General features: G+C 39.3%; 1 protein-coding gene across 1 annotated transcript in view; it reads left to right on the plus strand.

The window, feature by feature from the left end:
• LOC121512516 overlaps positions 1-11743 on the plus strand; it is a 112778-nt gene extending 101035 nt beyond the window's left edge. Inside the window, exon 5 of the mRNA XM_041791816.1 lies at positions 7715-11743. Within this exon, the coding sequence (XP_041647750.1) occupies positions 7715-7937 (223 nt within the window). The 3' untranslated portion in view covers positions 7938-11743. The remainder of the gene's footprint in view (positions 1-7714) is intronic.
• The last annotated feature ends 2618 nt before the right edge of the window (positions 11744-14361 follow it).

Here is a 14361-nt window from a genome sequence, read left to right on the forward strand (position 1 = left end):
TCCCACGCCCAGTGATGTGCTGGCTTTTTCTGCTCATCAGTCCACACGGTTGGGCTGGGGGTATATGTGTTGTCAATACCTGGCTAGCCTGCTTAAAAGGAGCATGCTAGCTCCTTTTGAAGGTGGAAGCACCATGTAAATTATATATTTTTTAAAAGATTGATATGCCTGATTCTTTCATTATGCATATCCTATAAATATAGTTATATCTGTGATGGGATCCACTGTCAGATTTGAATAACCATGACCATGATGAAAGAGACCCTACAAAGACATACTCTTTCAAGTAAAAACTTTCCTCGTGTATTAATGTGCCATTTGCATGAAAGAGACACAAACACAGGTGTTCCAGAGTTTGATGTCTACGTGTTAATGTTTGTTTTCCTTCTTTTTTCCTTTAGTTAAGAGGATGTCAGTCTGCCAGCTTCTTTGAACTCCCATGTTTAGCTGCTTAGAAGTATTTTCACAATTTATTTTTTGTTTCTTCAATCAGACATTTGGGATAACAGGTTGGAGCTCAAGTCCCAGATTCAGGGTCAACCCTTCTACAGCATGCTCTTTGGAAGTTATTGATTTTTTTGTTTGTTTGTTTTCAATCGTTTGCTTTATTGTTGTTTGTGTTTTATGATTGAAATAGTCCATGTGTGCAGTCGCTCACTTCTTCTCAAACATTGTCCATTCTTTGACTGTGATTGATCACCAGTCATCTGTTCCCTGCAACAACCTTGTCTCCAGAATACTTTCATGAACAGATAATATACATCAGCTAATTTGTTTTGTAACAAATGTAATTTTGTACAAAGCGAATTGAACGTAGAACGTCTGCGAGCTGTTCAATGTCAGCTTATTTTATTTGATTTCCTACCATATGTACACTGCAAGGAAAATGAGGTTAGCTCATACTGAACCCTGGACAGTGTAACCTTTGGTTGAATTTCCTTGATTTGTTTGACATGAAGCTTTGTTCTTTGGAGAAAAATATTTAACATTGATCAAGAAATGGGCATGAGAACATAACTTGTCCTTGAATCTCATCTGCCTTCCACCTTTTACTCGTTTTTGATTACAACAGCAGCCTGGAAACACTGAAGGAAAACTTTACTAAAATCTAAATTCCACTTTTCGGCTGTCCCTCTGTTATCCACATGTTTTATTAATCTTGACCTTAGTCAATACTGTGAGATTTTGTTTCTTACAGTGCCTATAAAATGTATTCACCTCCTTGGATATTTTTACCCTTTTATTGCCATCATAAATCAATTATGATCAATATAATTTGGCTTTTTGACAAAAAAAGCTGTAATGCCAAAGTGAAACCAGATTTCTGCAATGGCAGATAGATAAAAATATGTAAGGCAAAATAAGTGACATAAGTGCATAAATATTCATCACCTTCTGCATAGAGGGACCCTATGCAGAAGGTCCAGTCACTGGTTAATCAATATTCCCTGGCTACCGTTACACTATGAAGACAAAAGAACACTCCAAGCAACTCATAGGTTATTGAAATAAGTCAAGGGATGGATGCAAAAACCTTTCAAAGGCACTGAAAAACCCCTTGGAGTTCAGTTAAATCCATCATCAAGAAATGGAAAGAATATGGCTCATGTGTAAATCTGTCTAGTTCAGGCTGTCCTCACAGGCTGAGTGGATGTGCTATAAGGAGACTAGTGAGAGAGACCACCAAGACATCTATTACCAGTCTGAAGGAGTTACAAGCTTCAGCAGCTGAGATGGGAGAGACTCTGCATACAACAACTGTTGCCCGGTTTCTTCACCAGTCAAATGATTTATAGGAGAGTGGCAAAGAGAAAGCCACTGCTGAAGAAAACTCATATTAAATCTCAGCTAAAGTTTGCCAAAAGGCATGTGATTCAATTTTCCAGTGGAAGAAAGTTCTTTGGCAGACACCAAACACTGTGCATCACCACAAACACACCATCCCCAGTGAAGCATGGGGGTGGCAGCAACATGCTGTGGGGATGTTTCTTGGCATACAGCCATGGAAGGCTTGTAAAGGTAGGGGTAAAATGAATGCAAGAGGCTTGGGAGAAGGTTTTCGTTGTATTTTGTTATATCATATTTCTTATTTCAGGTTGGTTTTTTTTTATTTATTTTGGGACTTTTTCACTTGAGGACAGGACAGCAGATGGTGTAGGAAGTCAGGGAGAGAACGTCAGGAATAGGAGTATGAGCCACTACCAGTAATACTGTACACTCAGTGACCACTAAATAGTCATTTCAAGTGCTGAGTCTAATGGAGAAATAGCATTTTATTGTCTTATTTCATTAAAGGAGCTTTATTGTTTAATATTATGTGTTTCCCCCACAAACATGTTGTTTATTTTATGTAATTTTCCATATCCGCGTTTATACTGATCAGCAGGCTGTTAATTAAAGTGCCAGTTTGACTTTTGGATTTTGATCCATGTGGATTTGACAAGAAGTGACTGTTTTTGTTATTCCTTTGCATATAGAAATATCCAAATATATATCATGTATTGTAGTTCAGCTAAAAATACTGATATACTGTATGATTTTTGGTCTATATCACCCAAATTAGTTCTCATATATCCAGACTAGACTTTTGTATATAACAAAGTCTCAATTCATCAAAGTCTAGAGCAATGGTTAGCATCCGGGGGTTTGGGACCCATAATTGGGCTGCAAACGAATGTTTGAAGAAAAAAATGTGGTAGAAAGTCTGAGTGCAACTCTTTATTGCTTTTTTGCATTTTCCTAAAGTATTGTGGAAAAATATAAGGATTGGTTAACAATGTCAAAGTAAACTCACACAAAACTCTGTGATGGATTACTGTGCAGAACACTAGAAGATAAATGGAATAAAAAGACTCAGTTATCTTACTTAATAACATGGCTCTATAAACAACTGAATATAATTCAAAGGAAGATTACATTTTTAAATAACCACTGATAATCGGCTATGTTAAAAAATCTACATTTAAATTAACATTAATTAACATTAATTTTAACATTAATTAATATTTTATGACTAAATCTTCATAACATGTGAAATTAAAAGGCTTTGAACTTTCAGGGGGCTTTGAGGTGAATCAGCTGTGTAGCTCTTCATTACTACGAGATGTTACTCAAACCGATGCTCTGAAGTGAAGGATTTCTTAATTGGTAAATTATCGTCCTCCATCCTTCACACCTGTCTTTCAATTCCTCACTGGGAAAAGCTGAGACATCAGGAAATGTTACAAGTAAGGGGCGCAAGAAAACCCACAAAAAAAAAAAAATCAAAAATCAAAAATCTAAAATCTATTTTGGAAGTCCTAAAAGTATAGGTATGTTCCAGGTTGATGCACTTGCATTTCCCTCATAATATATTGCACAGAAAAACACCCCACTACTTAACTGAATGACAATTATCATCTTTTTGTTTTGCTGGCAGCTGTAAATCAAACGCAGAGCAGCTGCTGCAGCACCTGGAGGACACACACCGCACGCAAAACTCTGGAACACTCAATAAATACTTCAGAAATAATGAAGATATCTCATGTACAAATATCTGCTTCTCACTTTGCTAATATATGATTTCTTTAAAGTGCGGTGTTTGTTCTCAAGTGCAAATGTGGCTCCCAAATGTGCCTTAAAGCTGTTATTACTAAAAATGAAATGCCTTTTCATTACAGACACTATAACGTCTGACAAAGTGAAGTAGGCTAAAAGATCTCAGAGAGCAAAACATCCTGCAGCCATCTGAAGAAATTCAAGAACAGACAGAAAACAAAGTCACTGCAAACATCAGTCTGGAGAGGGTTACAAAGCCATTACTAAGGCTTTGGGACTCCAGTGAGAGTCATTATCCACAAATGGAGAAAACTCTGACCAATGGTAAACCTTTCCAAGAGTGGCCGGCCAACTAAAATTACTCCAAGAGTGCATCAACGGCTCACCTAGGAGCTCACAAAAGAACTCATTGATTCAACAATAAGAAAGAGACTGGGTAAAATTCATACATGAGAGAGTTGCATGGCTAAAAACAATGCTGATCACAAAGAACACAAAGGCTCATCTCACATTTCCAACAAAATTTGAAGTCTTTGGAAGGTGTCCCATTTCATCTGACATAAAACTAACAGTCAAACATGGTGGTGGTAGTGTGATGGTCCTGGGCTGCTTTGCTGCTTCAGGACCTGGAAGACTTGATCTAATTGATGAAACATGCACTCTGCTCTATACTAGAAAATCCTGAAGGAGAATGTACAGCCATCAGTTCATAACCTCAAGCTCAAGCTCACTTGGGTTATGCAGCAAGACATTGATCTGAAACACACCAGCAAGTTTACCTCTGAATGGTTAAAAACATATGTGAAGGTTTTGGAGTGGCCTAATCAAAATCTGGACTTAAATCTAATCGAGATGCTGTAATTTCACCTTAAACAGGCTGTTCATGCTCAAAAACCATCCAATTTAGCTGAATAGAAACAGTTCTGAGAAGAAGATTGGGCCAAAATTCCTTCACATGTAAAGGACTCATTGCCAGTTATGACAAATGCTTGCTTGCAGTTGTTGCCTCCAAGGGTGGCACAACCAGTTAGTAGGTTTAGGGGACAATTACTTTTTAACATAGGACCAGGAAGGTTTTAATGGCAAATCAGGAAGGGGGCAAATACTTTTTTCACAGCATTTCATATTTCCAGTTTAAGTTTCATTGGAGTTGGTAATGAGGTAGTTCTCATATAGCTAATTGATTATTTGAGTGTTATTCAATTGCACATAAAACATATTATACATATGGTTACTTCTGTATTTATGCCTCATGTTGGTTGGCCGGCAAGCTCCGATATTGGATTGTCCAAGGGCTGTATGCATGTTGTGATGGTTAGTAAAACCAGTATTCCCATATTTAGTTTCTTATTAAAAATGTCTGACTGATCTAGTGTACATCCAGGGATTTCTTGTACACACTGCTACATACTCAATGTGATAATATTTAGTTTGAATAGTGTGAAAATACACTTGGAAATGGTCATGGAAGCATGCAACTGATGCAGCCATTTTTCCATTAACAGAAATAGTTACGTATCTGCATAATAAAGTTAACTTAACCGTAACCTTAAGTATAGTAGATGAGGCCAATATACGTGCAGAAATGAATGAATGGATGGAGGAATAAATAAGTAAATGAATAAATAAATACATTTACCATTACAAAGAATATAGACAGTTGCCCACACCCCACCCTACAATATCTTGGTTGTGGTTATGGTGGGAACGTCCAATAAAGCAGCTGCAGATTGATTGTATTACCTTATTGCTTTGGACCCTAAGGTTGTGTTGTATTATTATTTTTATCATGGTTGTGTTATATTATTGAGTTAAAGTTGGAGAGAAGGTCCTAGAGGACTGTAAACAGCAACCCAGATCCCTCAGTAGTTATTCAATTTATTCAAGTTATTCACTTAAACTCCAGAGTTTATTGGAGGAGGGTTCATAACAAGGGGTTAAGATTATGTTATTATACCTAAAGCCTGGAGCACAATGAAAGATTCTTAAAATCTGATCTGATTTTGAAAATGTGGGAAATCCCACACATGCTAGCAAATAATGAAAGATTTAACAGTTTTGTTCTCATATTGTGTGCAATGACATGACCAAGACAGCACAGCACACACTAACAGATCCATCCACCAACTGGTCTCTACTCTGTGTGGCTAGCTTTTAGCAACCTGCTACATCCACTGCTGTTGCAATTTTCATTCCAACTCCTCTCCTTGTTACTTGAATTGTGATATGTTATACTGGACAGGTATAAAACACTTCCTGGTCCTCCATGTGTGACATCCATCTATTTATCAATAGGCTTCCTGTGACTCTCCTTGCTATTGCTGTGTTTGTTGTACTTCTTTCTTCGGTCAGCTTGGTTTTTTGATTGGCTGTTACTCTGTTCCATGTGACAATCTACAAAATGCATACTCAGCTCTCTTAGCTGGACAGAACATTATTATTTCATCATTAATACTGATCATGTTTGGTATAAACATTTAATATGGGGCTACCCTGATTGACTTCCAAAGGTATTAGGGGGTAAATCTCTCTTAATAAGGCACTAGCCTTGGCTCACAGTCATCAGATCTTGTCAGTGCAAGCATGACACTTCTCTTTCTTTGCATTCAAAATAAAAGCATTAGATTGTCATGTTTTTACAAGGGGAACCTAAAATACAGTACCTATATAAAATGTGTTCATCCCCTTGGCTGTTATACTCTTTAATAGATTTTATACAGTAAATTAAATTTCAATTAAATAAAAATATGATATATTTGAAATAAGGTGAAAGTTTGGGAGTGGCCAAGTCAAAGCCCGGCCCTCAATCATATGGAAAATTTGTGGCTTGACTTGAAAAAGACTGTTTGTGCACAATCCCTCTTAAACCTAACAGAGCTTGAGCAGTTTTGCAAAGAAGAATGGAGTAAAATTACAGTGTCCAGATGTGCAAGCCTGACTGAGACCTATCCACACAGACCCAGTGCTGTGATTGCAGCCAAAGGTGCATCTACTAAACATCGACTTGGAGGGGGAACATTTATGCGGTCACTTATTTTACATGACATATTTTTATTTAATTGACATGACTTTGTAGAAATCTGTTTTCTCTCTGACATAAAAGATTATTTTTTTAGTCAAAAGGCCAAATGATGTTGTCCATAATTGATTCATAGAACCATTAAAAGGGTAAACTGAATATTTTATTGGCCCTGTATACAAAGAAGAGAGTCAAATACTTAAAGACCCTGTAAAGTGAAAATAAACCTGTATTTAGGTTTGCTGTAAACAGGTTACTGTGTTATGAACCCCCTGGTCAAATTTCAGTCTAATAAAACATCTCTAAGTTCATAAAATTAAGGTTCAAAATCATGAAAAACGAGGCAATAATATTTGCTCTAGAATGGTGTGGGCATGTCTGTTGAATGAGCTGAAGCCACGCCCACTCAAAAGAAATACGATCCTCTCAAATAAAAAAAAAGCTACAATCTGAATGGAGGAAAGTGCTCGAGTTATTAGCCTGTCCTTGACCTTACGTTGACCTTTTGATCAGAGCACAGCCGCCTGGCTCTGTGACAGAGAAGAGACAGCTTTCTGGCTCAAATCTCTGTTATGATACTTTAAATGATCCTTGGGCCACTGTGGCTGATAGAGTTGGCAAATGTACCTCACAATGAACAATGTAGTGACATCAGCTAATTACAGATCGTACTGAGATGAACTGCTCTGTGATTTTATATTATAGTGTTAGAGGGTTGGGGTCAGTTCCCACTGAGGGCAGGTGACATCACCAGTCCACATATTGGCCCCACCCAAATTAAACCAAGCCAGGTGGAAAACTTTCTAATGGTCTAAATCCAAAATTAAGTCACATATAGCTGTCATTGTTTTCACATGTTTACAGCAACTGTATTCCAACATTTCTAGTGTGTTAAGACACGAATTTTGAATTTCACTTGGCAGGGTCTTTAAGAGATGCAGTTAGGACAATGAGCCTGCTGAATGATGAGATGTTTGATGCCTGTATGCTGTCAGGACACAGTGTTAGCACCATAAAATAATCATGCACCTGCTGACTTTGGATGGAAAAAGGGCGTTGGGTTCTTGGTGGGCCTTAGATGTGTAAATGTTGGTACTTGAAGTTGCATGACACAGATGAGGCAGCCATGCCTAACATTTGTCTCTGCTGTGTTTTCAGGTGTCTGTCCAGCTACCTCAGCAGGCGATACCAGCAGGCCAAGCAGATCTCCTTCACTGTCCGCCCAAGAGGTTTTGAGGAGGACAGATCAAGTCCGAGCCTCTGGGATCGCCCTGAAGCCGCATCAGCAGCCACAGGTCACGCATCATCTGCAGCTTCGTATAGTCAAGTGGAGGAAAGAAAATCGGATGTGTTAAAGAGTGGATGTCTGAGCTTTTACTGAACCACTAACAGAAGGAGTCTACAGAACACAGGGTGAGAGTAAATCCTCGGGGTATTATAGGTTTCTAACAGCCATTCAAGATATCACATCGGTTTATCAGCGTGGCATTTATGAGATCTTGCACTTTAAAAGCCATTTTCGAGGTGTCAAATATTCATATTTTCCTCTATATCAAACACTCTCACTTAATTCAGCAAATATATTCTCACATATTGCAAATTGATCGTCAGGCAGCTAATGCACGCAGCTTTCATGAGTGTGTTCAGGCTCAGAGAGGAAAAAAAGCCTGAAATCACTCTCTTTCCTTAATGATGTCCACACAGAGACAATGGGGCGCCGCTCTGATTAGTGTCACCTGTCCTTGTGCATCTCATCAGCTCCATTATGGCTCCGGCTCCCATGCTTCTTCTGCTAATTGAATAGCCTGTGAAGTGGTGACGAGCACGGGGGCGAGAGTAGCGTCTGTCCCGCTGCTGCTGCACAAATGAGAGAAAAGCTTCCCAGTGAGACGCTGCTGTAGTTCTTACAGCATAAACCATTATTACACAGATAGAAAAGGTGCTAACAAGTAGCCCTCATCTTATATTACCATCATATCATCTACACATTATCTGCATATATAACAGCTTGAATTTGCTTTTGCTGTTTTGTGGCGGGTGCAATACCACAGAAACATCTCATCCATGTGAGATGGCAATCTTAATGGGTGCAGCCATGAATGTCTCTCTTGTATATTTTTCAGTTGTATATTCACATTGATACTATCTTTGCAACTTCAGACTGTGGCAAAATATGGATCAGTAGATTGGTTGTATATGCACAATCATCTATTGAACATACTGTAAGACTAAAGCCTGGAGCTAGTTAGCATAGCTTAGCAGGATGTGACCATAAAAAAGAGAGAACAACGCCAGATCGTGACATTGTTTGCCTTCATATACCTGTTGAGATGACATTAACACACAATAAGTCAAACTGTTATATAAGGCAATGAATGAGCACTATTAGGCTGATCTCTCAGTAGTTGGCACCAGAATTACTAGTCAATTAACTGATCTTAATTTTAAAAGTAGTTCAGGCTCACAATCCCTGTCAAACCCTTTGTTTAAAGTGTAACGCAGCCCCCTGCCACTAGTAGCTGCTTTAGCTTTAGTTAATGCCACCTGCCTTTCTGCAACAATCTTTAATCTAATGTAAACAACTGTGAACTGATAGTACTGATAGCATCTCTAAGGAACAGCATGATTTAGCACTATTTTAATCTAGACAATGGACGATGATGTTGCACATGGGCTGTGTCAGGTTATACTACCATATAACTGAAGCGTTCAGTGCCGACATTCAGCACAGGAATGTAAATTGTAATCTGCATAAAGAGTCAAAGGCCACAGTGCTCTGCTAATGTTAGCTACAACCTGCAAACCAACATCATGTTGTTCACCTACTGCCGCTGTGATGTGTTAGATTTATATTTCTTTATTATGACTGTTTCTTGGGTGTGTTCTTGGCTTTAGATGAGTCAGCAGAAAACAAAAACATTTTTGATTTAATCAGATGTAAAATCATTAGAAATCACTATTATGAGACACAGTCTTTAATTAGGGATTTGCAAGAGAAAATAAACATTTACCCTGTCCTCCTATGTGATGGTCTCCACACAGCAAAATCTTAAACCTGTAGTTTCTATTTAGCTCTTAAAGTACTATCTGTTTTCCCCATATGGCGTTTGTAATCCTACCTGGTATGGTAGTTGAGCTCTTAGTGGTGATAGTTAGGAAGTACACACCCATTGCCTGCGAGTCACGCTGCCTAGAGTTTAGATCAGGTCTATAACGCATGTCCACTCCAAGCCTGGTCTGTCATATCCCATTAACTACAGATTCTAATGACAGAAATCTGTTCAGAGTGCAACACAAAAGCGTGTATTTCAAACGTAACTCATTATGACTGACAGAGCAGTGAGGATGAGGACTTCACTGTGCAGTAAATGTGTGGTGGAGCTTTATGAGAACATTTGCCTGTTAACATGTGGCTTCATTTGTGAACTAAGTTGCATTAGAACAGATGATCGATTGATGTTTCTGCTTCTTTTCCTCCACCTGTGTATACCTACACTATTTTACTATGTTCTCACAGAGGAGTATGCTGGTAATTAATCTGCTTGAAGTGTACTGTTTTTAAGTTTGACCAGTGACCAGCGGACATGGGCAGCAGGTCTCATGATTTGTTCAGTGGGTCTGCACAAAGGGAATTTGTTTTAAAGTATAAAAATAGGAAGATGAACCAAGAAATTTTAGCCCAAATTCTAGGGTAAAACACTATTGTGCAGTGTCATGTCTGACCGGGTCTTTTTGACTTCCCTCAAGCTTGACACAGTCCGGGCCGGAGGTCAGGGATAGGGATTCTAGCCCTGCATAGTTCTGGGCCACTCTGGATCTTGCTTAGGTAGAAAATATAACCCCAAATGCTGCCCACCTCCACTGCTCACTTGCTGTCTTTCACAGAGAAGTTTTTTAGCTAGATGGTATTTTAGCCCTCAACTTTGCCTTCCAGGCAGCAGCTGCCTGGAAGGCACATCCTGCCCTCCAACCCCCTTCCAATCAGGTGTAGTCATGTGCTTAATCTATCATCCAATCACCAGTCAGCATCAGATTGAGTGCGCTAACTTGCTGCTTCCCCAGACAACTATGCTAGCTTGCTTATTAGCTTCTTTATTAGGCATTGGTTTGTTAATATTAGCTAGCTTAAGTCAAATCTGATTTATGCCATAGATTAAAGCAAACAAAAACAACCCAGTTGAATCTCCTTTACCAAGTAGGAGAGCTTAGTAATGCTTAGTAACTTATTATTAATGCCTAGCTGACCGCAAGGCAGCTGAAGACATGGTACTGGCTACCTGCCAGTTGATTGTGGATGACTGTAAGGCAGCCAAGCTCTATATGATAGGTTAATAAATTACTAATTCAGATTTGACTTAAGGTAGCTAAGATAACAAACCAATACCTAATACAGGCTAGAAGCTAGCAAGCTAGCAAGGTTAATGTACCTGACAGTAAACCACTGCTGTCTGTCAGTTCAGCATAACAACCTAATGAGAGAGAAAAGATATGAAAACATAGCGTTACCACCCTGGGCTGCTCTGTTATTTATCCATGCACATTTTGACCAGTGAAGTGGCTGTTTTATGATAAATGAGGGAAAATTTTCAATCAGGTCAGCTGCACTTCCTGTAATGATAGTTCATGTCTCAGTATTTTGTAATATGTAAGTTGCATTAGTCAACTTTACAAATGAAAAAAACATTTTAAAAGTGTGTCTCATACTGTGTTTTTCATACAACATACAGTTAGATGTTGGGCACATTAGCTTTCATCTAAAGGTTTTTTATTTTCTAGGCTTAGGAATTGTGGAAATGCAGCAATAACAAACACAGTGCTACTGTTGTGCAATATAAATGACCTTGTTTAGGTAAAAGTGAGTAGCCCAGTAGAAATTGGTCCTTTTCAGATATCTCTACCAGCATTATGTTAACAACTGATATATCTCATTGAAATGACTGTGTTAAAGTCTGAGTGTTGTCTCTCCATTGCCACAGTAAACATTTTACAGCTGTGATCAGGAATTTATCTTTGAATGCATTATGTGCTCATGATTTTCTGTAAATAACTGCTCCTCTTTAAATGTTACCTATTTCAAAAAGTTTTGTATGCTTTTTATTGAATACCTGAATTTTATGTCACTTTAAATCATTACTGAACTTCTTCACTGTTGGAAATTGTTGTATGCTGAAAGAAATAAAAAGTGAGGCTGGCCTCTATCTGATGTTTGCATTGACTAACTTTCAGGACTATCTGTATTTAGCCAAAGGAAAACACATAAGATATTTTTCAGATCTGCAAAGAAAGTCTTTTATTTTGAGTTGATAAACATTGCCAGCTGTGATGCAGGGCTGTACTAACGGTTCCTCTCCTGCCAGCCAGGAGCTTTGCTGTTATCTGCGTGTGCCCGAGGCACAGCTAATGTAAAAAGATCCTCCTCACTCTGCTCTGCTCTGTTAGCAGTGAGCTCTGCAGGCTTATCCTGCTCAGTCCTCTCTCCGTTTCACCTCTCCGTCACAGCCAAGTGACTCTCAGCTGCGCGCCGCCTCGGCTCGGGCCTTTCTGCGGACAGAATAGAGGAAGTACAGCAGTATCTCGCACGGCTGTATCTGCTAAATGCCACGACAACAGGACTGCAGAGGCTTCCCAGTGTCCCCATGCCTGCATGGTTCCGGGGCTTAATGTGTGCGTGTGGGGCCAGATGGACACTTTCATGAGTGTATGAGTGTGGATTATTCTGCCGGCTACATCTGGGGCTCCACATGGTACAGCAGACTGCAGTAAGAGAGGCAGGTGGGCCTCCTCCAGTGGGCTCTCTTACATCTATACCCTCCGACAAGGCATCGCAGCAAATGGCAGACAGAAAGGTTACGAGGTGATCCTGCAAGACAAATGCTTCTCTGAATCCAAGAAAACAGCATGTCCTCTTCTGTCCTTTACTTCCTTTCTGACAACAACCAATTACCTTTTTGTAAGGTGGGTTTAAATTCACTTCCTCCTGTTGCTCTATCCCAAACATTTTCTTTACATTTAGGCTACACGCAGTGGGACAGTTTTGGTGCTGTGTTTCTCTTAGGGATACTAATGTGGACCAGAGGAGTCAGGATTCAGCAGCCAGATGGATGATTAAGGGCCTGTGTCCACATCCACTATTCTTCTCATTTCCAGTACAAAGCTTGTGCAGTCCAGTGTTTTCCCTTGTTGACAAATCAAAATCAAGAAGGGATGGGACTATCGATAACAAAAGGTTAAAGTTGAGGGTAAAATCTGATTCCAAGGTTATTCCAGGTAAAGACATGCTGGTAACACCAGCACATGGATCCTTTAGGTTGTTGTCATGATTTCATGGTGACATTTTCACGAATAAAGGATGAAATTAACCACACAGCTATTTTAACAGATCTTATGGTTAGAGTGAACTTTAGTAGCCTAACAATAAATGCTGGTGAAAATGCTCTGAAACTACAGTTTTGGGCCTTATTGGTCTTCCATCTTATGTAAACGTGTTTGTATTTGTATCACAGTGAATAAGCCGAAATCTAACGGACAAATTACACGAGCCTTTCCAAAACTTAAGTGTGGGTACCAGATCTCCTAGTAAAACCTGTAAGCAGATTGATAAAATAAATACCTTGCACAACCTTTAGGCACGTTGGGGCCAAAAATTGAGGCTTAGGTAATGTGTGTAACGGCGACTAAGCCTGTCTGATGGCACCATCAAGCAGGAAGGAGGATTGACCCTGGTCATGCTCTGGTCATGTCCTTGCATATTACCATTTTTCAACATTAGATCTTTCTGCTTCAGCTCAACTGTGCATATAAACATACCTACAGTTTAAAGGATGTATAATCATCAATCCCCAACTGAGCCAAAAACAAGGTCCCAGAGTCTGGAGGAAAATCAGTGAGGCCCATAATCCAGCCCAGTGTTTTCAGTTTCCACAGTCAGTGATGGTTTGAGGTACCATGTCATCTGCTGCTGTTGGTCCGCTGTGCTTTATCAAGTCCGGAGTCAACACTTGGCTATCCAATTGTCAAACTAACAGTATTGGAAAGGGCGTCTGCAGACATCTACCTGGAGATTTTAGAGCACTTCCTGATTTTTTTTTCCAGCTGGACTTGGCACCTGACCACAGTGGAGCCAAAACTACCAGAAACTGGTTTGCTGACCATGGTATTACTGTGTTTGATTGGCCAGCCAACTGGCCGGACCTGAACTGCGTACAGAATCTCTGGAACATGGTGAAGACGAAGATGGGAGACACCAAACTCAATACAGACAAACTGTAGGCTGCTATCAGAGCAACCTGGGCTTCACCCCGGCAGTGCCACGGACTGACTGGCCCCATGCCACGTTGCATGGATGCAGTAATTTGTGCCAAAGGAGCTCCAACCAATCACTGAGTGCATAAATGAGTGTAATTTGTCATGAGGTTAACATGTTTGTATTATAAATCATTTTTTTGACTAATGTTTTGAGATTTTCTAATATTTTGAGATAGGATTTTTTTTTTTTTTTAGCTGTAAGCCATTGTCATCGATATTTAGACAAAGAAAGTCTTGAAATATTTTACTTTGTGCTGATGAATGTAGAATATATGGGCGTTTCACTTCTTGCTTTAGTTGCTCATTCCCTTACACAGGCCAACGTTGCCACTGAGCAGGATGAGAAAACGTTTGCTACATCTCTCTTTGACTTTTGTAAATATTATTCCATTTCCTTCCACCATAAGCAGATGAAAACACAATAAGACACTGATATAGTCATGTTTCAGTCATTAAGATAGATCCATAATTTCTAGTTAGTTTATTCCATGTTCATAAAG

This window comes from Cheilinus undulatus, linkage group 7 (genome assembly GCF_018320785.1).
Source record: "Cheilinus undulatus linkage group 7, ASM1832078v1, whole genome shotgun sequence".
Classification (NCBI taxonomy): Eukaryota; Metazoa; Chordata; class Actinopteri; order Labriformes; family Labridae; genus Cheilinus; species Cheilinus undulatus.